Source organism: Jaculus jaculus, chromosome 14 (genome assembly GCF_020740685.1).
Source record: "Jaculus jaculus isolate mJacJac1 chromosome 14, mJacJac1.mat.Y.cur, whole genome shotgun sequence".
Lineage (NCBI taxonomy): Eukaryota > Metazoa > Chordata > Mammalia > Rodentia > Dipodidae > Jaculus > Jaculus jaculus.
The window spans coordinates 7,930,536-7,958,419 of NC_059115.1; the positions used below are offsets into that span (position 1 = coordinate 7,930,536).

At 51.9% G+C, this 27,884-nt stretch overlaps 1 protein-coding gene and 1 non-coding gene across 2 annotated transcripts; both read left to right on the forward strand.

Moving 5' to 3' along the window:
* Positions 1–9,454: 9,454 nt before the first annotated feature.
* On the forward strand, positions 9,455–19,450 carry Nop53 (NOP53 ribosome biogenesis factor). The gene is made up of 12 exons (XM_004672771.3): positions 9,455–9,678; positions 10,167–10,231; positions 14,920–15,028; positions 15,448–15,647; positions 15,953–16,023; positions 17,508–17,603; positions 17,762–17,866; positions 17,939–18,130; positions 18,275–18,450; positions 18,561–18,627; positions 19,225–19,301; positions 19,390–19,450. Exons 1-12 carry the CDS (start codon positions 9,455–9,457, stop codon positions 19,448–19,450), a joined length of 1,443 nt encoding a protein of 480 aa, XP_004672828.2.
* Positions 18,667–18,775, forward strand: LOC123454970. Its single transcript, XR_006633609.1, has one exon. It is a non-coding gene; the product is annotated as a small nucleolar RNA SNORD23 (small nucleolar RNA).
* Positions 19,451–27,884: the final 8,434 nt, after the last annotated feature.

Below are 27,884 nucleotides of genomic sequence, written 5' to 3' on the forward strand. Positions count from 1 at the left end.
CAGTGACTCAGAGCCGGGCTGGGGGCCAGAGCAGCATATTTTCCGAAGAAAGAGTTACTCGGGGGCCCCGCCCCGCCCCACCGGGACTTCCCTCCCGCCGCGGGGCCTGGGAACCGAGCGCTGGGCGTGGGCTGCGGCGCGCGCCAGCCTGGGCAAAGTGTCCCCAGCTCGCCTGCCTGCAGGCGCACAGCACGAACGCACGAAGACCGAACCCTAGGGCTCGGGATCGCCGTGTCCCGGGGAGAGGGGGAGGGACTCTGTCGGCAAGCACCACCATGCCGCGAGGACACTCAGTGCGCCCGGGACACGCTGGCCTCCCGCCCCCGCCCCCGCTCCCGCGGGCCGGCCCCCTGCGCCCTCTGGCGGACCCTTCGGGAGCCAGGCAGGCTGGTTATGAAAACCTCATTGGATGCCACCCTGAGACTACACAGTGAGTTCCAGGTTGGCCTGGCTAGAGTGAGATCATACCTGGAAAAACAAAACAAAACAAAACAGACCGGGCGTGGTGATGAACACCTTTAATCCCAGCACTCGGGAGGCAGAGGTAGAAAGATCGCCGTGAGTTTGAGGCCAGCCTGAGACTACAGAGTGCATCCCAGGTAGCCTGGGCTAGAACGAGACCCTACCTCCAAAAACAAAAACAAAACAAAACTCATCCTAGGGCTGGAGACATGGCTTAGCAGTTAAAGGCGCTTGCCTGGGAAGCCAAAGGACCCTGGTTCGATTCCCCAGGACCCATGTAAACCAGATGCACAAGATGGTGAAAAGTATGGAGTTGCCTGCAGCAGCTGGAGGCCCTGGTGTACCCATCTTTCGGTCTCTTTCTCTCTCAAATAAGTAAATAAAAATAAATTTTAAAGAGATTATCCGGGCGTGGTGGCACAGGCCTTTAATCCCAGCACCGGGGAGGCAGAGGTAGGAGGATTTCCTTGAGTTCGAGGACACCCTGAGACTATATAGTGAATTCCAGGTCATCCTGAGCTAGAGTGAGACCGTACCTCAAAAAACAAACAAAAGAATGATGCTCACCAGAAATCTCAGCATGTGGGAGGTGGAGGCAGGAGGATTCCAAAATGGAGGCCAACTTGCACTACTACAAAGACTCTGTGTTTTGTTTTGTTTAATTGGCTTTCCAGATTTTGGTTTTTTTTCAAGGTAGGGTCTCACTCCCGCTCAGGCTGACCTGGAACATGCTCTGTCATTTCCAGCTGGGCTCAAATTCACAGCCATACTACCTCTGCCTCCTGAGGACTGGGACTGAAAGTGTGTGCTACTATGCTCTGCAAGATTATTTAAAAATAAAAATAAAGAAGCGGCCTGCGCCTTTAATCCCAGCACTCTAGAGGCAGGGGTAGGAGGATCCCAGTGAGTTCAAGGCCACTCTGAGACTGCATAATGAATTGCAGGGTAACCATGGCATAGAGCAAGACCCTACCTCCAAAAAACAACAAAAAACAAGATCACGAGATGGAGAGATGGTTAAGGCGTTTGCCTGTAATGCCAAAGGATCTCTGTTTGACTCTCCAGGATCCATGTAAGCCAGATGCACAAGGGGATGCATGTGTCTCGAGGACCTGGCGTGGCCATTCTCCCTCTCTCTCTCAAATAAATAATTATGTAGTAATACTTCAGACTTAAAAAAAAAAATCCGTGAGAGCTGGAGAGCTGGCTCAGTGGTTAAGGGGCTTGCCTGTGAAGCCTAACAACCGGTGTTCAATTCCCCAGTACCAACCTAAAGGCAGATGCAGAAAGTGGAACATGCATCTGAGGCACCCTGGCGTGCCCATATTCTCACTCTCTCTCTTTCTGTTGGTCTCTTTCTCTCTGCTTGCAAATAAATAAACAAGTGAATGGTGGGGTGGTTTCACTGAACCCAGTGCTATGCAAACTGTGATTTCAATGCTTAGCACTACAAAAATAAATGAAGACTTAACTTTCTGGGGTCATTGATCCCTGCTCTCTTTGGATGACTGCCACGGCTCAGGGGCCTCTTAGGGGTAAGGCGGTAACAAGCGCTGACACAGATGACAGACATGGCCTTAAGGGCTGTGCATATATTAACTTGTTCATCTTCCAAATGAGCAATCATTATTCTCATTGCAGAGGTGAGAAAATTAAGCACAGCAAAAAACATGTGCATCTGAAATTCACTTCAAGTTTTTATTATTATTATTAGAGAGAGAGAATGGGTGCCCCAGGGCTTCCAGCCACTTCAAACGAACTCTAGATGGGTGCACCACCTTGTGCATCTGGCTTACGTGGGTCCTAGGAATTGAACCTGGGTCCTTTGGCTTTGCAAACAAGGGCCTTAACCGCTAAGAATTTCATTTCTCATTGTCTGTGTTTCTACCATGGCTCTAATACAGCTTTCTGTGTTCCCAACTTTCATATTCCCAAAGTTCTTTATTTATTTATTTTTGGTTTTTCAAGGTAGGGTCTCACCTTGGCAGAGGCTGACCTGGAAATCACTATGTAGTCTTAGGGTGACTTCAAACTCATTTTGAGGTAGGGTCTCACTTTAGCTCAGGTTGACCTGGAATTCTCTAGTCTCAGAGTGGCCTTGAACTCATGGTGATCCTTCTACTTCTGCCTCCCGAGTGCTGGAATTAAAGACATGAGCCACCACGCCTGGCTTCTTTTTATTTTTTAAGACAGGGTCTCACTAATTTTCCCAGGCTGGCCATGCACTTACTCTGTAACACAGGTTGGCCTATGAATTTGCAATCATCTTGCTTCAGAACCAGGATTATAGGCATGTGCCATCAAGTTTGGCTTCTTTTTTTATTATTATTTTTATCGACAACTTACATGATTGTAAACAATATCCCATAGTAATTCCAGCCCCCCCCCCACTTTCCCCTTTGAAACTTCACTCTCCATTATATCCCCTCCCCCTCTCAATCAGTCTCTTTTATTTTGATGTCATGATCTTTTCCTCCTATTATGATGGTCTTGTGTAGGCAGTGTCAAGCACTGTGAGGTCATGGATATGCAAGCCATTTTGTGTTTGGAGGAGCATGTTGTAAGGAGTCCTACCCTTCCTTTGGCTCTTACATTCTTTCTGCCACCTCTTCCGCAAGGGACCCTGAGCCTTGGAAGGTGTGATAGAGATATTGGAGTGCTAAGCACTCCTCTGTCACTTCTTTCCAGCACCATGGTGCCTTCTGAGTCATCCCAAGGTCACTACCATCTGAGAAGAGAAGTTTCTCTAACAGAAAGTGAGAGTTGCATTAATATATGGGTATGAACATTAAGATAAGTGCATACTGGGCAGTTTGATAGTAAATACATTTAGCCAGATAGCAGCAGACATTACACCCTTAGGGCTCATGATTACCCCTGTTGTAGGTTTTCGGTGTCAGGGATGTATTCCCTCCCATGGAGTGGGCCTCCAGTCCAATTAGAGGGCAGTTGGTTTCCCCCATTATAGACATGCCACTATTGCACCCATTAGCTCATTTGGCCTGGCTGGCCAAATTTAAAGCTTGCAGTGTCCACTGTTGAGTATCTTCACTGGTGATTTCTCTCTCTCCAACTGAACTGCATACGGAATGGCTTTTTCCAGCTTTGTCAGCTGGTCTACATGGAGGAGGTTATCAGCTCAGTTCCAGCAGGATTTCTTAGTGGCCTTGCAGCCCAAGTATGTGCTGTCTTCAGCAATAGGGTCTTACCATCTATTCCTAGTGGGAAATAGCCTGTAATGTTTTGGGAGCATCAGTGACCTCCCTGGTCAACAACTCACTAGAAGGTATCCCATCCCTGGCACTAAAAATTTTCTAGTAACAATCTATGGCTCCTGAGTGTTCCATTGTCCAAAAATGTAGGTTTCCGTATGATTTATTTACATCCCCTTAGGTTTTGATTAGCCCTCCCTTCACCTTTCCTTTACTCAATCTCTTCCCCTGACCTCATCTAGGCCTTTTCACCTCCATTAATCTGTTCTTCTACTTACATGTATACAATACCATCCTATTAAGTCCCCCCTCCCTCCCTCCCTTTCTATTCCCTTTGTATCTCCCTTCTAGTTTACTGGCTTCTGCTACTGAGTTTTTCTACTTTTTTAAAATATTACTTATTTATTTGAGGGGAAGGAGAGAAAATGGGCATGCTGGGGCCTTCAGCTGCTACAAATGAACTCCAGATGCATGCGACACTTTATGCATCTGGCTTATGTGGGTACTGGGGAATTGAACCTCGGTCCTTTGGCTTTGCAGGCAAGTGCCTTAACCACTAAGCCATCTCTCCAGCCAGAGTTTGGCTTCTTCTATGGAGGAACAAGATTAAACAATAATCATCATGCTGGGTGTAGTGCCACACGCCTTTAATCCCAGCACTTGGGAAGCAGAGACAGGAGGATCTCTGTGAGTTTGAGGCTATCTTGAGACTACATAGTGAATTCCAGGTCAGCGTGGGCTAGAGCAAGATCCTACCTTGAAAAACAAAAACAAAAACAAAAAAATCATGAGCTGGAGCCATGTTTCAGCAGTTAAAGATACTTGCTTGCAAGGTCTAACAGGCAGGGTTTGATTCCCCAGTACCCACATAAAGCCAGATGCACAACGTGGCACACGCATCTGGATCCATTTGCAGGGCAAGAGGTGCCAGCATACCCATTCTCTCTCATAAATAAATTACAATTGGGCCAGAGCGAGACCCTACCTCAAAAAAAAAAAAAATCCAACAATTTAAAACATTTTTTTAAATTATCAGGTTGAATAAAGATGCTAAGCATTGGAGAAGAGTATTTTGCTCTGGGCAAGAGCCAAGTGTCTATAGCGCACTCCACAGTAGTAGGAGTGAACCCAGTGTGGTTCTAGCATCTGTAGTACCCACATTTTGGGGTGTGTGTGAGGCAGGATGATCTAAGAGAATGCTGAATGTGAAGAGAGGCAAGCATTTTGAACTTGCAGGAGATAAGAAAAATGATGGGCTGGAGAGATGGCTCAGCAGTTAAGGCACTTACCTGCAAAGCCTAAGGTCCTGGGATTGATTCTCCAGTGTCCACATAAAGCCTGGCGCACAAAGTGGCACATGTGTCTGGAGTCTGTTTGCAGCAGCTGGTTTCTTTGCTTTCTGGGGTAGGGTTTCACTCTAGCCCAGGCTGACCTGGAATTCATTTTATAGTCTCTGGATGGCCTTGAACTCACAGCCATCCTCCTACCTCTGCCTCCCAAGTGCTGGGATTAAAGGCGTGTGCCACCATGCCTGACTCCGAAAAAAAATTTTTTTTGAGGTAGAGTCTCACTCTAGCCCAGGCTGACCAGGAATTCATGATGTAGTCTCAGGGTGGCCTTGAACTCACAGCAATACTCCTATCTCTGCCTCCTGAGTACTAGGATTAAAGGCATGAATAACCATGCCTGGCTACAAAAAGTAAAATATTTTTAAAACATTAAAAAGAGGCTCTCTTCTTGGCTCTGCACCTCTTCCAGGTCCCTGCTTTGGTAAGCCTCCCTCATCTTGGCCAAGCAGAGCCGAGATTGGGGGGGCCCTGCCCCTACTTTCACACCCTCCTGCCTTCCACATGGTAGGAGCTCTCTCGACCTTTCTGTTTCACCCTAAATCTAAACTCACTTTCCACGATTTTGACCTGAACCACGTGAGTGTATCCATTTTCCCTTCCTTAGTTCCCAAACTCTCCCTCTCCCTCATATCCTTCATATTCCTGAATAAAGATATAATAATTAAAAAAAAATAAAGAAAGGGGCTGGGCGTGGTGGCGCACACCTTTCATCCCAGGACTTGGGAGGCAGAGGTAGAAGGATCGCTGTGAATTCAATGCCACCCTGAGACTACATAATGAATTCCAAGTCAGCCTGGGCTAGAGCGGGACCCTAACTCGAAAAAGGAAGGAAGGAAGGAAGGGAAGGGAAGGAAGGAAAGAAGGAAGGACAGACAGAAGGACGGATGGACTGAAGGAAAAAAGGAAGGGCAGACGGACAGAAGGATGGACGGATGGATGGAAGGATGAACAGAAAGAAAGAAGGAAGGAAGGATGGACAGAAGGATGGAAGGAAGGACAGACAGATGAACAGAAGGACAGAAGGAAGGACAGACAGAAGGATGGATGGAAGGAAGGACGTATGGACGGACAGATGGAAGGATGGAAGGACAAAAGAACAGAAGGATGGATGGACGGACAGAAGGAAGGACAGAAGGAAGGAAGGACGCACATAAGGACGGATGGACAGCCGGACAGATGAAAGGAAGGATGGAAGGAAGGACGCACATAAGGACAGATGGACGGACAGATGGAAGGAAGAAGGAAGGATGAATGGAAGGATGGAAGGAAGGAAAAAAGGAAGGAAGAATGGAAGGATGGATGGAAGGACAGAAGGAAGGAAGGACGGACGAAAGGGCAGAAGGAAGGAAGAACGGAAGGATGGATGGAAGGACAGAAGGAAGGAAGGACGGACGAAAGGGCAGAAGGAAGGAAGAACGGAAGGATGGATGGAAGGACAGAAGGACGGAAGGAGGGATGGACAGAAGGAAGGATGGATGGACAGAAGGAAGGACGGACAGAAGGACAGACGGATGGAAGAAAGGACAGAAGGAAGGACAGATGGGCAGGACGGAAGGAGGAAAGGAAGGAAGGAGGGGCAGAAGGAAGGAAGGACGGACGGACAGAAGGAAAAAAAGACGGAAAGACAGACAAATGTGTGGAAGGAAGGACGGACGGAAGGAAGGAGAGGAAGAAAGAGAGAAAAGAGCCAGGCATGGTGGTGCACGCCTTTAATCCCAGCATTTATTTGGGAGGCAGAGGTGGGAGGATCGCCATGAGTTCAAGGCTAACCTGAAACTACATTATGAATTCCAGGTCAGCCAGGACTAGGGACACTACCTTGAAAAACCAAAAAAAAAAAAAAGAAAAGAAAAAAAAAGGGGGGGTTGATGATGAGGAGGGCTGGAGAGATGGCTTAATGGTTAAGATGCTTGCCTGAGAAGCCTAAGGAACCATGTTCAACTTTCCATGTCCCACATAAGCCAGGTGCACAAGATGATGCAAGTGTACAAGGTCGCAAATGTACACAAGGTGGCACATGTCTGGAGTTCAGCTGGCGTGACAATTCTCTTTCTCATTAAATAAATAAATAAGGCCAGGCATGGTGGCACACACCTTTAATCCCAGCAGCACTCTGGAGGCAGAGGTAGGAGGATCACCATGAGTTTGAGGCCACCCTGAGACTCCATAGTGAATTCCAGGTCAGGCTGGGCTAGAGTGAGACCCTACCTTGAAAAACAAAAACAGGAGGAGCAGGGGGTAGGTAGTGCACACCTTTCATCCCAGCACTCAGAAGGCAGTGGTAGGAGGATAGCTGAGAGTTTGAGGCCAGCCTGTGACTACAGAGTGAGTGCTAAGTCAGTCTGGGCTGGAATGAAACCCCCACCTCAAACCCCCTAAAAAAGTAAATGTGTGTGTGTGTGTGTATATGTATATGTGTGTGTGTATGTATATATATATATATATATATATATGTATGGGAGGCACATGAAAATAAAAGACAAGGAAGGGTTAGGGTTAGTCACGGTATTGTTTAAGTTTTAAAGTACTGAGGATTGAACTCAGGGTATTGTGTATGCTAGGCAAGCACACTACTGTTAGGAAAAAAATAAAAATGAAACAGAAAATGAACTAAGAAGAAAGACTTGGCTCAACAGCTAAGACAGCCATTATTTGGGAAAGCCTGAGACGGGTTCTGGCTAGGGTATGTCAGGAGTTACTTCCCTTATGGACTAGGGTTTTTTTGTTTGTTTTTTGAAGTTGGGTCTCACTCTGGCCCAGGTTGACCTGGAATTCAAACTCAGAGCGACACTCCTACCTCTGCCTCCTGAGCGCTGGGATTAAAGGCGTGCACAAGCATGCCCTGCTCTAGGGAGCTCTTTTTTTGTTTTATTGTGATAGGGTCTTACTCTAGCCCAGGCTGACCTGGAACTCACAGTGATTCTCCTACCTCTGTTTCCAGAGTGCTGGGATTAAATGCATGTCTACCAACCCCAGCTAAGACTAGGGGTTCTTATTGGGGCAGTGGGACCACTAGAATTTTTCTGAAAATTGCAGGGAGTACAGCCTTGCCTTGGGGGTCTGGGCTACTTCAAGAAAATGATTAGACATGTAGTTTGTGTGATTTTCAAGAAAATGACAAGTTTATTTGCAACTGAGATGGTGGCAACCTGGGCAGTTTCTGGGAACTAGAAACTAACATATTGTTGGCAGAGTTCAAAAACTAGAAACATGGGCTGAAGAGATGGTTTAGCAGTTAAGGTGCTTGCTTGCCAAGCCTAAGGACCGAGGTTTGATTCCCCAAAACCTACTTAAACCAGACACAAATGGTAGTGCATGTCTGGAGTTCCTTTGCAAGAATCGAGGCCCTAGTGCAGCCATTCATTCCCTCTCTCTCTCTGTAATAAATAGGAACATACTTTTAAAACTGAAAACATGCCGGGAATGGTGGCCCACGCCTTTAATCCCACCACTCGGGAGGCAGAGGAGGTTCGCTGTGAGTTCAAGGCCACCCTGAGCCTACAAAGTGAATTCCAAGTCGGCCTGGGCTAGAGTGAGACCCTACCTTGAAAAGCCAAAAAATATAAATAAATAGAAACAGGGCTGGAGAGATGGTGTAGCAAGTAAGGCACTTGCCTGCTAAGTCTAAGGACGCAGGTTCAATTTCCCAGGACCCACGTAAACCAGATGCAAAGCTGTGCATGTGTCTGAAGTTCGTTCGCAGTGGCTGGACAAATGGTGCACTGCCTTGTGCACCTGACTTACGTGGACACTGGAGCAATCGAACCTATGTACTTCAGCTTCACAGGCAAGTGCCTTAACCATTATCTCTCCAGCCCAATAAAATATTTTGAGGAGAGAGATAAAGAGATGGACACTCCAGGGCCTCTAACCAGTGCAAACAAACTCCAGAGGCAAGTGTCACCTTGTGCATGTAGCTTTACTTGGGTGTTGGGGAATCAAACCTGGATCCTTAGGCTTCGCAGGCAAGTGCCTTAACCGTTAAAGCATGTCTCCAGTTCCCAATAAAATGTTCTTAACCCTGAGCCTACATAGTGAATTTGATGTCAGCCTTGTCTAGAGCGAGACCGTACCTCAAAAAAAAAAAACCAAATTGACTATGTAGTTTCAGGCTGGCCTCGAACTCACAGCTATCCTTCTACCTCTCCCGAGTGCTGGGTTCAAAAGCGTGCGCACCACCCTGGAAAAAAAAACTGAAAGAGAAACAAGGCTGGGAAAGAGAGAGACACACAGAGAGAGAAACATTATGGTTCTTTGAACCCTCAGCTCTCAGAGCCATTTATTCTTTCCCAAAATGACTACCCCGCCCTTCTGGTCTCATTTTATTACTTTCCCAATATGGCTCCCACAGGAAGTACGTCACTAGCGACGCGCGCGCATGCTCCGAACCGGCTGTGGCCGTTCAGTTCCGCGATCGCTTCCTTTAACGAGATGGCGGCGGGAGGCGGCGGCGCGGCTGGCAAGCGCGGCTCGAAAAGCGATGCCGGCTCTGGCTTCCTGGGTCTGCGGCCCACTTCCGTGGACCCCGCGCTGCGGCGGCGGCGGCGAGGCCCGAGGAACAAGAAGCGGGGCTGGAGGCGGCTCGCTCAGGAGCCGCTGGGGCTGGAGGTGGACCAGTTCCTGGAGGACGTGCGGCTGCAGGAGCGCACCGTGGGGTGCGCGGGGCGGGGCTTCCGGGAGCGGGGCGGGACTTCCGGGAGCGGGCGGGGCTTCCGGGAGCTCGGCGGCCTCGCTCGCGGCCGGCGCGGGCTCGATTCCCCAGGCCCCGAGTGAGTCGGATGCACGAGGAGGCGTGTGCGCCCGGAGTTTGCCTTTCTCTCAAATAAGTAAATATAAAACTATTAAAAAATTTTTAAAAAAAACGAAAGAAATTGAGCCGTGGGCGCCGGTCCTTAGGTGAAAGACCTGATAGTTTCAGTAAGTACACAGAAAGCCCAACCTTGGGCCTTGAGCACCTGAACACGAACAACACTTTTAGTACAGGTACATGGTACACCCGGGCTTGGTTGGGTGAGCCTGAGCATCGAGGCCTAGCCTGGAAGGGCCCCATGATGGGAGGTGTTGGAGCCTTAAAGAGGAAAGCTGAACTCCAAGACGCTTAGCCTGTTGTCTTTGGTTAATGGTCTGCATTTCCACCCGACAGAGGCTTGTTGTCAGAGGCTCCCGATGAAAAGCTTTTCTACGTGGACACTGGACCCAAGGAAAAAGGTGAGGATTTTGGTGGTGCTGCGTGGTCGTGGCTGGCTTATCTCATTGCCGTTCTGTGAGATATGTATTAAGAAGGCAGAACCTATTCTGACCATGCAGGTGCCCTCCTGTAATTTCAGCTCGTGGGTGGCAAACGCGAGAGGATGGCCAGAGCTTCCAGGCTGGTCTGATTTATATAGCAAGCTCAGGACAGCAAAGGCTACATAGAGACCTGGGCGGGCAGGTCTATGGCACATGTTTTAATCCCAGCACTTGGAAGGCTACGGTAGTAGAATTACTGTAAGTTTGAGAGCCGCCTGGGCTGGAGTGAGATCCTGTTTCAAAAAAATGTTTAAGGGCTGGAAAGATGGTTTAGAGGTTAAGGTGCTTGCCTAGGAAGCCTAAGGACCCAGGTTTGACTCTCTGGATTCCACGTAAGCAGGTTCGATTCTGCAGGTCCCAGGTAAGCCAGATGCACAAGGTGGTGCATGCGTCTGGACTTCCTTTCCAGTGGCTGTAGGCACCCATTCTCTCTCTCTTCCTCTTCGTTTTTCTCCCTCTCAAATAAATGAAATATGAAAAAAATACATAAAAGTGTGTGTGCACACCTGTATGTTTAAAACAAATATTTAAGGGCTAGAGAGATGGCTTAGCAGTTAAGGCATTTGCCTGCAAAGCCAAGGACCCAGGTTCAATTCTCCAGGACCCACGTAAGCCAGATGCATAAGGTGGCACATGTATCTGGAGTTTGTTTGCAACAGCTGAAGGCCTTGGCATGTCCATTCTCTCTCTCTTTTTTCAAATAAAATAAATGACTTAAAAAATGCTTTAAAAGTCGAACACCTTTGAAAAGGGTCACTTTGGGTGGGTAGACAGTTCATTGCAAGCATGAGGACCTGATTTAGGATCCCCAGCAACATATGAATGCCAGTATAGTGTCACGTCCCTGCAATTCTAGTGCCAGTGAGGTCAAGATGGGGCCCCTGGAGCACATGGTTAGCCAGTCTGGCCAGATCAGTGAGGTGTAGGCTCAGTGAGAAACCCTGTCTTAAAGAAAAGGAGAATCAGGCTGGAGAGATGGCTTAGTGGTTAAGGTGTCTGCCTGTGAAGCCTCAGGATCCAGGTTCAATTCCCCAGTACCCATGTAAGCCAGATGCACAAGGTGGCACATGTGGCTGGAGGTCCTGGCACACCTATTCTCTCTTATCTTTTTTTTTCTTCAAGGAGGTAGGGTCTCCCTTTAGCCCGGGCTGACCTGGAATTCCCTATGTAGTCTCAGAGTGGCCTTCATCTCACGGCAGTCCTCCTACCTCTGCCTTCCCTGTTCTGGGATCAAAGGCGTGTGCCACCATGCCCAGCTCTAATATGAGTTTTGAATTGTCTAAGATGAGGCAGGAGAGATGGATCACCTGGATTTGATTCCCCAGGACCCACACAAGTCAGATATATAAGGTGGTGCATGTGTCTGGAGTTTGCAGTGACTAGAGGTCCTGGTGCATCTATACTCACACACATACTCTCCCTGTCTCTCTCTCTCTCTTTCTTTCTACTTGCAAATAAAATGTGAATAAGTTATTTTAAGGTTGCCCAAGCTGGTCTGGAGATAGTCCTGTCTCAGCCTCCCAAGTACCTGAGTTAACAGGCTTACTTGCTATCAGGGACCTTGATGCAAAGGAAAGCCTGCACTGATAAATAGGTTAGAAAAGCAAATCAGGGACTGGAGAGACAGCTTAGGGGTTAAGGCAAAGCCAAAGGACCCAGGTTCGATTTCCCAGTATCCATGTAAGCCGGGTGCACAACGTGGCACGTGTGTCTGGAGTTCGTTTGCAGTAGCTAGAGGCCCTATTGCACCTATTCTCATTCTCTCTGTCTTTCCTTCTCAAGTAAAATAAAATATATTTTGAAAAAGATGAAAGAAAGAGAGAGAGAAGCAAATCAGGACTTGCCTGAAGGAACCCGGCCAGTTTGTTGGGAAGCTGAGCTCTCAAGAGCAGGAAGATCTCTTCTACCTAGTAGGCAGGAAGCATGTCTTAGCACGCGGGTCACTCTCAGGTCTAGACCTGCAGAAACAAGTAGAAGAGGAGCAAGTTAGGGATTGCCTCGATGAGTAACAGGGTTTCCATCAGTATGTTGTACAAACACACTAGCAGTGGGGTGTGGTGGTGCATGCCTTTAATCCCAGCATTCGAGGTAGGATCAGTGAGTTCAAGGCCACCCTTGAGAGTACATAGGGAATTTCAGGTCAGCCTGAGCTCTCGAGGAGACCCTACCTTGAAAAACCAAGAAAAGAAAAAGACGCTGACACGGGTGCAGCAGGCTGGGGGTTCTGATGACTCGGTTAGTGGGATGCTTTCCTGGTGTGCAGGGACCCCGCCACCACATAAGCCAGGAACGCTGTGGGCCCGGAATCTTGGCACTTGGGATGTGGGAGGCAGGAGCATCAGGAGTTTCGTGTCATCCCAGCTAGACAGCAATTTTGAAGGCAGCCTGTGCCATCATGAGACCCTGTCTTTAAAAACAAAACCCCTGGGCTGGAGAGATGGCTTAGCAGTTAGGCGCTTGCCTGTGAAGCCTAAGGACCCCGGTTCGAGACTCGATTTCCCCAGGACCTACGTTAGCCAGCTGCACAAGGGGGCGCACATGTCTGGAGTTTTCAGTGGCCCTGGCGCGCCCATTCTCCCCCTCTCTCTCTCTCTCTCTCTCTCTCTCTCTCTCTCTCTCTCTCTCTCTCTCTGTTGCTCTCAAATGAATAAATAAATAAAAACTTTTTAAAAATTACTTTTTTGAGAGAAAGGGGGTATTTTCTTTTTTAACTTTTTGTTTGTTTGAGGCAGGGTCTCTAGCCCAGGCTGATTTGGAATTCACTATGTCTCAGGGTGGCCTTGAACTCACAGCAATCCCCCTACCTCTGCCTCTTGAGTGCTGGCATTGAAGGCTTCAAGGCATGTGCCACCATGCCTGGCAAAATTAGCCTGTACTTTCCTCTTTCTAACCCCCAGGTAAGGTCTCCCTATAGCTCAGGCTGATCTGGAATTGACTATGTAGTCTCGGGGTAGCCTTGAACTCATGGGATCTTCCTACCTCTGCCTCCCAAGTGCTGGGATTAAAGGTGTGTGCCACCACGCTCTTTTTTCTCTCTTCCCTCCCTTTTTTGTCCTCCCTCCATTCCCCACATTCTCTCTCTCTCTTTTTTTTTTTTTTTAAATTTGAGGTAGGGTCTCACTCTAGCCCAGGCTCACCTGGAATTCACTATGTACTATCAGGATGGCCTCGAACTCACAGGGATCCTCCTATCTCTGCTTCCCAAGTGAGTGCTGGGATTAAAGTTGTGTGCCATCATGCCCGGCCCCTCCCCATATTCTCTGCCTACTCAGGAAGCAGAGGTAGGAGGATTACTCTGAGTTGGAGGCCAGCCTGAGACTACATAGCCAGTTCCTGGTCAGCTTGGGTCTTGGGGAATCGAAACTGGGTCCTTTGGCTTTGCAGGCAAGTGCCTTAGTTGCTAAGCTATGTCTCCAGCACCTGTATGTGTGATTTGGGGGGGTGTAGGAGGGGGTGTTGAGGCTGGAACTTGACTCTAGCTCATTCAAACCTGAAACTATAGCCCAAGGCTGACCTCCAACTCATAGAGATCCTCCTACCTCAGTCTCCAGGGTGTTGGGATTAAAGGCATGTACCACCACGCTCAGCCCTTGTTTGTTTTTTCTTTTATTTTGGATATTTTTCTAAGTTTTTAACTATTTATTTGAGAGAGAGAAGTAGGCAGATAGAGAGTGAGACTGGGTGTGCCATGGTCATTAACCACTGCAAACAAACTCCAGATGCACATATCACCTCATGCATCTGGCTTATGTGGGTCCTGGGGAATCAAACCTGGGTCCTTTGGCTTTACAAGCTATTTATTTATTTGAAAGGGAGAGTGAGAACAGGCATGCCAAGGCTTCTAGCTGCTGCAAGAAAACTCCAGATACGTTCATTATGCAGATCCTGGAGAATCAAACCTGAGTTCTTTGGCTTTGCAGGCATGTACCTTAGCTGCTAAACCATTTCTCCAACCCCCCCTTTTTTTTTTTTTTGAGGTAGGGTGTTACTGTAGCCCAGGCTGATGTAGTCTCAGGCTGACCTCGAACTCACTCCTACCTCTGCCTGTGCCTCCCAAGTGCTGGGATTAAAGGCATGCACCACCATGCCCTGCCCTTTTTTATTTTAAGTAGGGTTTCATGTAGCTCAGGTTGGCTTCAAACTGGATGTGTAGCCAAGGATGGCCTTGAACCTCTTTCCTCCACCTCCCAAGTGCTGAAATGTGTGCATCCCTGCATGGCCTTCCTAGTTTCGTAATAGAGGTTTTGCTTTTAACTGTCAGGCGTTGGAAGTAATGGGCAGAGGGCAGTGTGCTAGGAACAGCTACAGTGGCATTCTCCCTGGGTCCCAGTAACACGTCGTTTTGTGGTCTCTTTCCTGCTGTGTCTGAGCTCCTTGTGGTGACGCTGTTGTGTGGCTCCTGTGTTCCCAGCACAGTGCCTACCTCCGGCTGTCCTGTGTCATGAACAGGTTGGGACTTGGGCCTTTTTCCTGTGGGATATCTTCCCGTGTAGGAGAACTCAGTCATCTGGGGATGTTCTGCCACATGCGGCTCCAGATGACCTGAATTGGGGGTTCGGTGGATGGTGATGGGGAGACCTGAGGCAGGGCTCTTCTTCCCACTGCAGAGCGGATTAAGAAGAAAACCCGAGCCCCAAAGAAGTCACAGCGTCTGCAGAAGCCCCTGCGGGTGGACCTGGTCCTTGAGAACCCGTCCAAGGTCCCTGCCCCCAAAGAGTGAGTGTGCCTGAGCTCCAGCCCCTCCCGCAGACCCTCGTCTGAGCACATGCTGGGCAGGCGGGGCGGTGGGAGCAGAATGGGGTCTAACGGGGGAGTGTCTGTGGTAGGTCAGGTAGGTCAGCGTTTGAGGTAAGGCAGTGAGATGGGCTTAGTGTTGGCACCATGGGAGAGGGAACCCGGCAGGTCAGGCCGCCTCTGAGTTGGATGTTGGGGAAGATGTGGTTATGGAGTGAGACTAAGGCCCGCCTGCTGCGTGGTGGGAGGTGCCAGGGCGCTCCCAGGACCCCTTTCATGCAGTGTTGTGTTGGCTTCGGGGAGGGGCTGAGCACAGGCCTGTGGGGTGAGGCCTCCTGGAGAGGAGCTGCGGAGTGGCATGTCAGCCACTGCTCAGGCTGCTGCTCTCCCCTCCCCCCCAGCATCCTCGCCCACCAGGTCCCCAACGCCAGGAAGCTTCGGCGGAAGAAGCAGCTATGGGAAAAGCTGGCACAGCAGGGCGAGCTGCCCCGGGAGGTGCGCAAGGCCCAGGCCCGGCTCCTGAGCCCTCCAGCGCCCCAGGCCAAGCCTGGGCCCCAGGACGCTGTCCAGCAGCCCTTCTACGACCTCTGGGACCCAAACAGTGAGTGACCTTGCTGTCACCTGCGGACAGTTGTGTAGTGCACACTGCCCAAGAGCAGGGCCCAAGGTGCCCTTTACAGGTGATCTTCCAGCAGAGCCGGGGCTCCTGAGTGGCGTCCTTTCCTGGCCTCCACCTTAGGCCTCTCCCTACCTGAGCCCTGTCTAGACACAGTGTGACCTGCTGGTCAAGGGCTGCATTGCTCCTTCCCTGGGCTGGGTAGTTGGATATGAGGAAGGTCAGGAGGGGTCCCCTGGGGGCCCGTACTGCCGGCTGCTCTGGGCTGAAGAGCCCGCCTTTCTCCATAGACCCCTTGGACAAGCCGTTGGTTGGTCAGGATGCGTTTTTCCTGGAGCAGACCAAGAAGAAAGGTGTGAGGGTAAGACTGCAGACCGTGGGGCAGAGCTGCCGAGGCGGCTCCACAGCGGGTCGGAGTCCTCCTCTGTCCGTACCCTTGTCAGCCTGGGATGGGGCCTCCCCTTGTGCCTCCACTCCTTCCTTGACTGTGAGGTGCAGACGCCCAGCCCTGTTTCTTTCACAGTGAACCTGGGGGTTTAAGGAGGAAACACATGAAATAGCTGCAAACAGTACCAGGTCACAGCGTGGGTGACATTTAATGGTGCTTGATTTTAAGGCCATTATCTTGAGCTCAGGGTATAGACTGTTGGGAGCCAGTTGTTTTGAGTCCAGTGTCGTTTGGGTGACAAGTGTTGCTTCCTGCGTGGTGGGGACCGTGGGCTTGTCCTCTAATAAGTGTGTCAACATGTTTGGCTGCTGTGGTCCGTGAAAGGAAGAGGTGGGGGTACTGTTGCAGGTGGGGAACAGGCTTCATGAAAGAGAGAGGGTACAATGGCAGATCGGGGAACAGGAGAGCCCTCATGAAAAAAGCCAGCCACAGAGGTCAAGGATATGCAGGAGCAAAGCCTGATGGCAGTCCCACATTTGTTCTGAGTAGAATGAAGACTCTGGATCACCAGAGCATTTCCTGTAGAAGAGCCAGGGATCCTGGAGGCTGCTCTTAAGGGGTCAGACTGGGCAGGGGTACCAGGCCAAGACTCTTAACAGCCAGGGCCATGAAATGGGTCCTGAGTCATCCTGGGCACAGGTGGCCAAGGAAGCTCCAAGTCCGAGGACAGAAGCACTGGTTTGTGCCTGGGGTTGGGGACAGGACTTAGGAGCACAGGGCCTTTGCCAGGGTGAGACTTGGGACGAAAGCCAGACCGGATGTGGAGCAGGGCTCGCATCTGCGAGGCAGTAGCAGGTGCTGAGTGGCCCTGGGCTTTTGTTCTCACATCCTCCCTGCGCACTCCCGCGAGCCTCAGGCCTCTGGAAGGCGTCTGTCAGCCGTGCCCCGCTGGGACAGATGGGAAGGCCTGCAGCCAGGAGGGCACTGTGCTGGGCCTGGTTTGCACACGTTTGCAGTACCACCTGCTCTCCCTGGGTGGTTCTGTGGCCTATCACCCCGAGAGGCTGGCAGAACCTTGCCCACTGCCCATGGGGCACCTGCTCACTCTGGGGTCAAGTGTCGGCCAGACCAGGTGCTGGATCCCACAGGCTGCGGCCGCCCTGCCACCACCGCCCCTCCCCCGCCCCATGGCCATTTGTCCTGAGGCAGCGAGGGATAACTAATGGGGTGTTGCTCCTGCGCTGGAGGCTGGAATCAGACCTCAGACTCCGTGTGTCTGTCATCACGTGGTGGAGGCACAGGGCAGAGGTGCAGGCTGGGATCTGGATAAGAGACTTACCTCCTCGTCTTCCTATTCTCAAGCTGCTGGCCTAAGACGAGGCATATTCATTTGGGAGGAGTATTGAGACAGCACCATAGCGTGGGTCTGACCCCACCTTGCTCATCTTTTCTTCCAGCGACCACCACGCCTCCACGTCAAGCCCTCCCCTGTGCCTGCTGTAGAGGTGACACCTGCCGGAGCCTCCTACAACCCCACATTTGAGGACCACCAGGTAGGTGCCCCAGCCCCTCACTGGCGCAGCCTCCACTGTTCCTGCGAGAGGCCGTTGTGGGTAGGGGCCAGGCCATGTTAACCAGAGCACTGTGCCCCCGAGGACGGGGGTGGCATGGCAGGGAAGTCCTGGGACTGGCTCCCCCTCCCCCTCTGTAGGCTCTGCTTCTGGCGGCCCACGAGGTGGAGCTGCAGCGGCAGAAGGCCGAAGAGAGGCTGGAGCGGCAGCTGGCCCTGCCCACCGGGGAGCAGGCGGCCACGCAGGTGAGCTTGTACCTGCCACCCTTCCTGCCTGTGCCCCCACCGCCCCCAGTTGCTGACGCCCTAGCTTCCTAGGAGTCGGTGTTCCGGGAGATGTGTGAGGGCCTGCTGGAAGAGTCCGATGCTGAGGACGAGGCAGGCCCGGCCCAGGGCACGGAGGCCGAGGACGGGGCTGCCGAGCCGGCGCCCGCCTGCCCCGCCGTAGAGAGGAAGAGCGAGAAGAAGACGGAGCAGCAGCGGAGGCGGGAGAGGGCCGCGCGCTCGCTGGTGAGCCCCTGCCCGCGAGCCCGCTCCGCGCTCGGGACTCCTCCATTGTGGGCGGCCCCTCAGTAGCACACCGGGCAGCAGGAGAGCCCTGGCGTGGGGGGACTGCGGGGCCCTCAACCAGACCCTCACCTTGCCCGTCCCCAGCGGGTACAGCAGGCCGCGCTGCGGGCTGCCCGGCTCCAGCACCAGGAGCTTTTCCGGCTGCGTGGGATCAGAGCCCAGGTAGCCCAGCGGCTGGCGGAGCTGGCACGGCGGAGGGAGCAGAGGCGCTTGCGGCGACTAGCGGAGGCCGACAAGCCCCGCAGGCTGGGCCGGCTCAAGTAGGCTGGGGCCTGGACTTGGGAGGGTGAGAGCGTCAGCGCAGGCTCGGCCACGTCCTGGTGCCTGCTTGGCCTTGCCAGAGCTCAGCTCCCTATCCCGGGTTCCACAGGTACCAAGACCCTGACATTGACGTGCAGCTCAGCTCAGAGCTCTCTGACTCACTGAGAACACTGAAGGTATTTGCTAGGAGGTGGTACCGTGCCGTGGGGACCCTGTGCCCAGTGATGACACCATCCTTGCTCCCCGTGCCTCCAGGGGCTGTGGGCGACACTATGGCTGCCCTTGGGCTAGGCCAGTTGGGCCATTGCCTAGGGGCTGAGGGCACGGGGTCCTGAGGGGAGGGGCTGGGTTCTGGTGAGAGCCTGAGACCTCAGAAGTCCGCGATTGTAGCTCCACCTTGCTCTGAGCCTAGGGACTTCTCTAAGCTGAGCTGCTCTTCCTGGGGCCTTCCACAGCTCCACCTCAAAGCCTTGAGTCACAGTCCAGCCTAGCCTTGGAGCTGCAGGCAGCTGTGCCTGGTTCAGGGACCAAGCACCTTCCTGCGGCCCTTGCCATGCGTGCGTGCGTGCGTGTGTGTTTGAGAGAGAGAGAGAGAGGGGGGAATCCCTTAGCCTGGCATTTCTCTGTGAGCCCAGCCTGGGCAGCACAAGCGGCTGCTAGTGTGTCAGAGCCTCAGGAGCTCAGGCAGGCTGAGCAGCCAGTGCTGTCACGGCTGAATAGGAACCCTGGCTTCTAACTACCAGGCCCTGCCGGGGCCTTTCTCTGTCCCACAGCCCGAAGGGAATATCCTCCGAGATCGGTTCAAGAGCTTCCAGAGGAGAAACATGATTGAGCCCCGGGAGCGGGCCAAGTAAGCCGCGGTCACTGTGGGGAGGGCGCCCCGTGCCCCCCCCCATGCTCCTGGTCACTCACTGCACTGCCTTCTTGCCCCTCTCCAGGTTCAAGCGCAAGTACAAAGTGAAGCTGGTGGAAAAGCGTGCCTTCCGGGAGATCCAGTGAGTGAAGGGCTGCCTCTGACCCCACTGGCTTCTGAGCTTTGATTGCCTAACCCAGCAGCTCTCCTTCCCATGGTGGCTGCCCTATGCCAGGGCCTTTGTAAACCCATGGCTGTGGCCAGTGTGTAACCCCAGCTCTCTGCAGCAGTCAGCCCATAGAGGTCCCTAAATCCAGAGAGGGGGCAGAGAACGGTTCCCAAAGGAAACCAGAAAGACCAAACCGAAGGGGAATGTCGGGTGGATAAGGAGGGGCCTCTCCCCTCATCCACCGTGGCCTTCTCCTCTGTCCTCAGGTTGTAGCTGTTCTGCAGACGGCGGAGCCTTGCCCTCAATAAAGCCCTGTGACCAGCCCCTAGGGTCGGCAGCACTGTATTTTTTGTAATATATTTGCTTTGTTGTGTGTGTATTATGTGCGTTGTCACAAGAAATGTCCTTGTGCACATCTTTTCGCCCCAGATAGGGCCCAGGCACCAGACTAAAGCACACTTGCACCCAAACCAGTTTTGGTGAATTATGGTGAACGAGTGAGTTCGTTGGGGTCACTTGTAGAGCAGCCAGGTGAGGGGCTGCTCACAGGAGCAGGGCCGACTGCATCGCCAGAGCCTGCCCCAGCACAGGCGAGGACTCCCGACGCTGCCTCGGGTCACCCTTCATAGAGCCTTGGGAAGGTCTGCGACTCAAGTCTCAGCTCCCAGCTTGGCAGGGTCCTGTGGGGCCGGAGGCTGCATCAGGTGTCTTCCTCCATTGCCGCCCCTGCCTTCCCCGAGGCTGGGCCTCACTTGAGCCTGGAATTCGCTCACGGGTCTCCCTAGCAGCTTGTGTCAGGGTCCCCTGGGATTACAAGTGGATGTGGCATGAGTACTCAGGGTCCAAACTCCAGTTTTTGCACTTGCCCAGCAAGTGCTCTGTCCACTGAGCCATCTCCCTGCCCCCCTAGGGTTCATGTGGTGGGGTGGGGTGGGGAGAGTTGAGGGTCTCAGGCCTTCATGGCGGCAGGAGCACGAGGCAGCCAGTTCAGCCCATGAATCAGGAAGCGAGAGGGCTAATTGTTGTTTCGGGGTGTTTTTCTTTTTTTTGTTTTTGAGGTAGGGCCTCCTGGTATTCACAATGGAGCTTCAGGCTGGCCTCCAACTCTTGATCCTCCTACCTCTGCCTCCCCAGTGCTGGGATTAAAGACTTGTTCTGGCTATTGTTTTTTTTTTAACCTATTATGGCCTTTGAGAAGGTCTTGCCAGGGTAAAATGTTTACAAAATTAGAAAAGCAAATGGAGGAAGCAGTTTAGAAAAGAAATGGAGATGACCTGCGTTCACATGCCCCTCCCCACACACATGGTGTCTCTGCACAGTGCTACTCTAGGGAGCTATTTAGGCAGGCTTCCCCTTTCCCATCTTAAATTAGAGAAAGGAATGTTCTTCAGATAACAGCTCTGTATGTGCCTGGTGACGGGCTGGGGGTGGGGAGTGCCTGCCCATGACCACAGTAAGGCAGATGTAGAAATGGAAGGGCAGGAGTGCATTAAGAACAATCGTCCTTTAAAGAACATTGAGCCCCAGGACTCTGACCCAGTAGATCCTCCGCTGAGGGGGCCTGCTGGAAGGGGTGGGGTCTGGAGCGGGGCTGCAGCCTCGGTCTGATGTGGGTCGGGGAAGCGGTGTGCGCACGCCTGGTGCAGTAGGGGCTCCGGACCAGGTGTGTTGTGTGTCTTAGTGCAAGAGCGCGTCGGGGTTTGCCAGCAGAGGCCCAACAGGATGGGGACCTCCGCAGTGCCTCTCCGGGTGGGGGCAGGCAGGTAACTGTCCTTTTTTAAAAATATATTTTTATTTACAAGGAGACAGACTGGGCGCGCCAGGGACTCGTTTGCCCGATGATGGAAGAGTGTTGGCATTTACTGTGCTGCTGATGGCTGGCAGTAAGGCAGAGGTGGAAATCAAAGTGTCAGCCTGGCGTGGTGGCACATGTCTTTAGTCCCAGCAGGCAGACGTAGGAGGATCACAGTGAGTTCGAGGCCGCCCTGAGAATACATAGAGTGAATTCCAGCCTGGGCCAGAGTGAGCCCCTACCTCAAAAAAAAAGGAAGAAAGAAAAGAAATGAAAACGTCCTGCCCTGTCTACTCACGTCCAGGTCCCCCTGAGAGGCTCTGCGTGGAGGGAGCTTCAGACGCTGCCGAGCAGGGGCCTACACCTGGACACTTAAGTGTGTAAAGTGCTTGTACATGCCCGAAGCCCCAGCAGTGGCAGTGGGGAGGTGGAGCTGGCTGGCTCGGCAGTGGAGCTGGGTTAGATCCCTTTCAGCAGTAGGCGACCCTGTCTCAGCTGGAGGGCTGGTGAGCCAAGACCTGGGAACCACCAGAGCCACATGAGCAGCTCAGGAAACAGTGGCGTGGTGGCACACACCTTTAATCCCAGCACTGGGGAGGCAGAGGTAGGATCGCCATGAGTTCAAGGCCAGTCTGAGACTCCATAGTGAATTCCAGGTCAGCCTGGGTTACAACCAGGCCCCGGGAGGGAAGGTGTTAAACTGGGATCCGAAATTCCTTGTCCTTGAAATGCCAGCTCTGGCGGGTCTCACAGGGTTAAGATGGAGGGGAGGGGACATCTGCATGTGAAAACGATTAACACAGGCCGACTCACCGCAGCCCCGAGCTCCGGCTGTTGTAACAATGAGGGGAAAAATAAAAGACGTGGAAACTCGCGGTGTGTGCCAAAGGCCCCTCGCGAGTGCTCCGGACGTGCACGCTGACCTCACCCTTGGCAGCGCGCGAAGGAAGCGGCCGGGATCTGGGGGAAAGCTTGATGGCCGGGCCGGGCCGGGCCGCGGGTGGAGGGAAGCGAGCGCGCCGGTGCCGCCGGGCCGGGGACATCCACGCTGGCGCCCGTGCCAGGGGCGGGGCGGGGCGGGCAGCCCCAGGAATCGGAAGCCGTTCTCAGTTTTCCCCAGTGATTTTGGTTTTGTTTTGAGACCGGATCTCATTATCTTGACCAGGCTGGCATGGAAAGCATAGTGATCCTTCTGCCTCAGCTTCCCCGAGTGCTGATTAAGGGCAAAAGCCTCCATGCCCAGCTAGGTTTTTAATTTTTTACTTTTTTATTTTTATTTTTGGTGTGTGTGGTTTTTCGAGGTAGGGTCTCACTCCAGCTCAGGCTGACCTGAGTTCACTCTAGTCTCAGGGTGGCCTTGAACTCACTGAGATTCTCCTACCTCTGCCTCCCGAGTGCTGGGGTTAAAGGCGTGTGCCACCACGCCTGGCTACGTTTTTATAATTTAAGAAAGAGAGATTGAGTGGAAGTAACAGAACCTCCTGCGACTGCAAATCCACCGGGCTTAATCAAATCCATGCCTGTCAAGCAAGCAAGGGCTTTTAACCAGCAAACCATCTCCCCAGCCCTTTTATTTATTTTTGATGTTTTATTTATTTGCAAGGACACAGAATGAATATGAATGGGCATGTCAGAGCCTCTTGCCACTACAAGTAAACTTCCAGATGCATGTGCCACTTTGTGCATCGGGCTTAATGTGGGTACTGGGGATTGAAACCTGGGTAGTTAGGCTTTGCAGGCAAGTGATTTAGCCACTGAACCATTTCTCCAGCCCCCTATTTAATTTTGTTTGTTTGTTTTTCGAGGTAGGTCTCACTCTGGCCCAGGCTGATCTGGAATTCACTATGTAGTCTCAGGGTGGCCTCAACTCACAGTGATCCTCCTACCTCTGCCTCCCAAGTGCTGGGATTAAGGGCATGTGCCACCATGCTGGGTTTTTAAAGTCTTTTGTTTTTGTTTTTTTTTAAGGTAGCCCAGGGTGTCCTGGAATTCACTATGTAGTCTCAGACTATCCTACAACTCACAGAGATCTTCCTTCCTCAGCCTCTGGCGTGTGGGATTAATGACATGCCACCACACCCTGCCAACCTTGGATTTTTGATCCTCCTTTCAGGATTACAGGTGTGTGTCTGGTTTAGGCAGGCCTGGGGATCGAACTCAAGACCTACTACATGCCAAACAATGAACTGCACCCCCAGCCTTCAACCATCTCTTTACCTAAAAATAGGAATTCAAACTGGGCGTGATGGCACACACCTTTAATGCCAGCACTTGGGAGGCAGAGGTAGGAGAATCGCAGTGAGTTCAAGGCCACCCTGAATCTACATAGTGAATTCCAGGTCAGCCTATGCTAGAGTGAGACCTGCAGGGGGAAAAAAAAGCTGGGGGGGGGGAGGAATTCAGGGGCTGGAGCCTGCAAAGCCTCAGGACTCATGTTTGATTCTCCAGATCCACATAAGCCAGATACACAAAGGAGGCAAGTGCAAGGTCACGTGCCCACTAGGTGGTGCAAGCATCCATTTCGGTGGCTGAGGCCCAGGTGCACCAGTTCTCTCCCTCTATCCTCTCTCTCTCAAATAAAATAAAGGAATTCATAGGTGTGGTGGCCTTTGGCCCCAGAATTTGGGAGGCAGAGGTAGGAGGAATGCTGGGAGTTCAGGGCCACCCTGAGACTCCATAGCCAGGACTAGAGTGACTAGAGGTAGACCCTACCTTGAAAACAATAACAACAACAAAATAATAGAAATTCATGGGCTGGAAAGATGGCCTGAAAAACTTAATGACTGACTTTCGATTCTGTAGTACCCACATAAAAGCCAGATGCACAAAGTTGCGCGTGCATCTGGAGTCCGTTTGCAGCGGCTGGGGTGTCCATTTCCTTCTATCTATCTCTGCTTGCAAATAAATTATTTTTAAAACATAGGAATTCAGGAGGCTGGAGAGATGGCTTAGCGATTAAGGTGCTTGCCTGCAAAGCCAAAGAACCCAGGCTCAATTCCCTAGGACCCAAGTAAACCAGATGCCCATGGTGCACAAGCACCTGGCATTCTTTTGCAGTGTCAGGAGGTCCTGATACGCCCATCTTCCCTCCCTCAAAAAAATAAAATATTAATAAAAATCTGTCCAGCTCCCCTCCCAAAATTTGTTTAAAAGATAGGAATTCAGGGCTGAAGTAATGGCTTAATGGTTAAGGTGCTTGCCTACGAAGCCTAGTGACTCAGGTTCGATTCTCCAGTGCCCACATAAGCCATATGCACAAGGGGGCACATGCATCTGGAGTTCCTTTCCAGTGGCTGGAGGCCCTGGCACGTCCATTCTCTCTACCCGTCTCTCTCAGATTAAAAAAAAAAAAAAAAAAAAAAAAAATTCTGTTTGGTTTTCCAAGGCAGGATCTCGCTGTAGCCCAGGCTGAACTGGAATTCACTATGTACTCTCAGGCTGGCTTCAAACTCATGGTGATCCTCCTACCTCTGATTCCCAAGTGCTGGGATTAAAGGTGTAAACCACCACACCCAGTTCTATTTAAAAAATTATATACACACACATAAAGGGGGGGAAAAGTGCGGTATTAGAGAAGCCGATATTGGCCAGATGAAGCCGCAGCCGCCTGTGGGGCTCATAGATGGCCCAGTAGCTGGACAGGAAACTCTGGGAACCATCAAGGCAGACGGTGGGCAATTTGTGGGTGTTGGTAGTCTGGTCCCCCACCCCCGTGGCTGATAGGAGCTACAAGAAGGAAGGGCCTGAAGGACTTGCTAGGGAACCGATGCTGAGAACAGCACAGAGCCTCCAGGATGGCGCCACCCGTGGTCCTGTGCGAACATCAGCGACCCCCACTCTCCGAGGACCCCCCCCACGCCCCCGCACCCCCATGAACTGGCACATGCACACCATCTTCCGCCAGGGGGCGCGCACAGCCCGCGCCAGGACCCAGGCTCCTGGGAGGTTGCCAGGAGCAATGCCAGGGTTACCTGGCAGCAGGTGGGGATGACAGCCAGACCCTAGGAAGACCCGCGGGGTGACGCTGCTTTCTGGACGGAACGGAGCTCACGGGGCTTCCGGGGTTGTGGGGGATGCACCTGGAAGTTAGTGATACTTATGTAATATTCCCACACTGGTTACAAATCCCTTCCGTTGTGGACCCCCCACCCCCACCCACCTACTAAAACTAGGCTTGATGAAGTAGAAGAGGACAGAGGGTCGGGATCCCGGAAGTGGGGGCAGGGGTAATGTGGTGATGAGGGGAGGAGGAGAATCTTGCAGGGGCCTGGCCACCCGAGATCCCCACTAAGACAGTCCCAGAAACCCTAGGGGTTGACAGGGACTTTTTCTTTCTTTCTTTTGGTTTTGGCTTTTCGAGGTACAGTCTCACTCTAGCTCAGGCTGTCCTCGAACTCACACGATTCTCCTACCTCTGCCTCCTGAGCGCTGGGGTTGGAGCGTGGTCTGTGATTCTCACCCAGTTTCCATCCCGACCTCCAAGGGCTGTTGGAAACTGGAGGGAGCAGAAGGGGAAGGGGACATGGATTCGCCCACAAGCAACAGCTTGTGATCCAGCTGTCCTGAAGCCTTCCTAGTCCTAAGCCAACACGCGTGGTTAGGGACCTGCCCACAACCTGCTCTTGGTGGCCCGAAGTCCCCACTCTGTTCCCTGTCTCCCATGGGACCAGTAGCCCTATGTTTGACCACCTGGTCCTTCTCCCAAGCCCTGTCAACTTTGTTCCCCTTTTCTGCTCACTGAGCTCCAGCCTGTCTACCGCAGACCCACCCCACCCCCACCTCCAGAAGGTCAACCTGGATGGCACCCCTGTGTTCACTTTCCTCTTTGCTGTAACAAAACAGATGGCAAGAAGCAGCTTGAGGGAGGACGGGTTTATTTCAGCTTGCTGTTGGACCATGAAGGGGCTGGCCACATGGTGTCCATAATCAGGAACTGCAGAGTGACCCGTGCTGGGCTCAGCTTGCTCTTTTCGTTTCGTTCAGTCTGGGAGCCCAGCGAGTGGAACGGTCTCACTCACAGTGTGGTGGGTCTTCACACCTCATTTAACCAAATCTAGAAACTCCTTCATAGACATGTCCAGAAATTTGTCTCCTAGGCAATTTTAGATTCAGTCAAGGTGCCAACTAAGATTAACAACAGCCGGGCATGGTGGCACACACCTTTGATCCCAGCACTACGCTCGGCAGGCAGAGGTAGGAGGATCACCACCTTGAGACTACATAGTGAATTCCAGGTCAGCCTGGGCTAGAGTGAGACCCTACCTTGAAAAAAAAAAAAAAGGTTAACAATAATCCCAGCATCAGGGAGGCAGATCACTTTAAATTTGAGGTCATCCTGACACTGCATAGTGAATTCCAGGTCAATCTGAGCTAGAGTAAGGCCATACCTCAAAAACCAAACAAGGAAACAAAAAAAGATTTAACAACCATCACAACCAGACATGGTGGCACACTCCTTTGATCCAAGCACTCTGGAGGCTGAGGTAGGAGGATCTCTGTGAGTTTGAGGCTAGCCAAAGATTACCGAGTAAGTTTCAGGGAAAGCTAGCTACAGTGAGACCCTGTCTCAAGAGGTGGGGGGGGGGGGCTAGAGAGATGGCTCACACTTGCCTGCAAAGTCTGAAGCCCCAGTTCGATTCCCCAAAAGCCATATACACAAAGTGGAGAAGGCATCTGGAGTTCATTTGCAGTGGCTAGAGTCCCTGGTGTTCCCATACTCCCTCTCTCTCTAACTCTCTGCTTGCAAATAAATAATTAAAAAAAAAAAAAAGATTAACCATCAGAACCCCTCTCTTCCACACCCACCCAAGGCATGATCATGAACCCTTACCAGCCCCCCAGCATAGTTGGATGCATGGAATCCAGGCAGCTCTAACGTCCAGGGAGACCCAGAAGCCCTCGGTCAACGAGTTCAGCAGGTCTGTTCTTAGGACTGTCACCTCCTTGTGCTTGATCACTGGAACCTTCTGCTTCCTCTGGCTGGGGTTGGGGGGGAGGGGCGGGGAGCAGGCCCTTTGCTGGTGCAGGGGCCTGGGAGGGAAAAGGAGCTGTGAGAAGCAGCTCGGATGCCACCATGCATCCACTGCAGCTCCAGCCAGACATGAGAGAGGAGTTCCTTGAGAAAATGGGGAGAAGGCAGGGTGAAGGATGGGGTACAATGACCTTGCATCTTGGGGAAAAACTCACCTGAATAATCTACCCATTCATCTGTTTGACCATCAATGCATCATCCATACATTCATTCATTTGTACATGTACATTTGTACATTCATCCAACCATACATCTGTGCATATGTCCACCTGCATCAATCTATAATGTGTCCATTTTCATCAACATATCATTCATCCAGCTGGGTGTGGTGTCGCACGCCTTTAATCCCACCACTTGGGAGGTAGAGGTAGGAGGATCTCGGTGAGTTCGAGGCCACCCTCAGACTATATAGTAAATTCCATATCAGCCTGGGCTAGAGTGAGACCTTACCTTGAAAAAAAAAAAGGCTGGAGAGATGGCTTAGTAGCTAAGGTTCTTGCCTGTGAAGCCTAAGCACCCATGTTCTACTGTCCAGATTCCACGTAAGCCAGATGCACAAAGGTGAGGCAAGTGTAACGTCACACATGC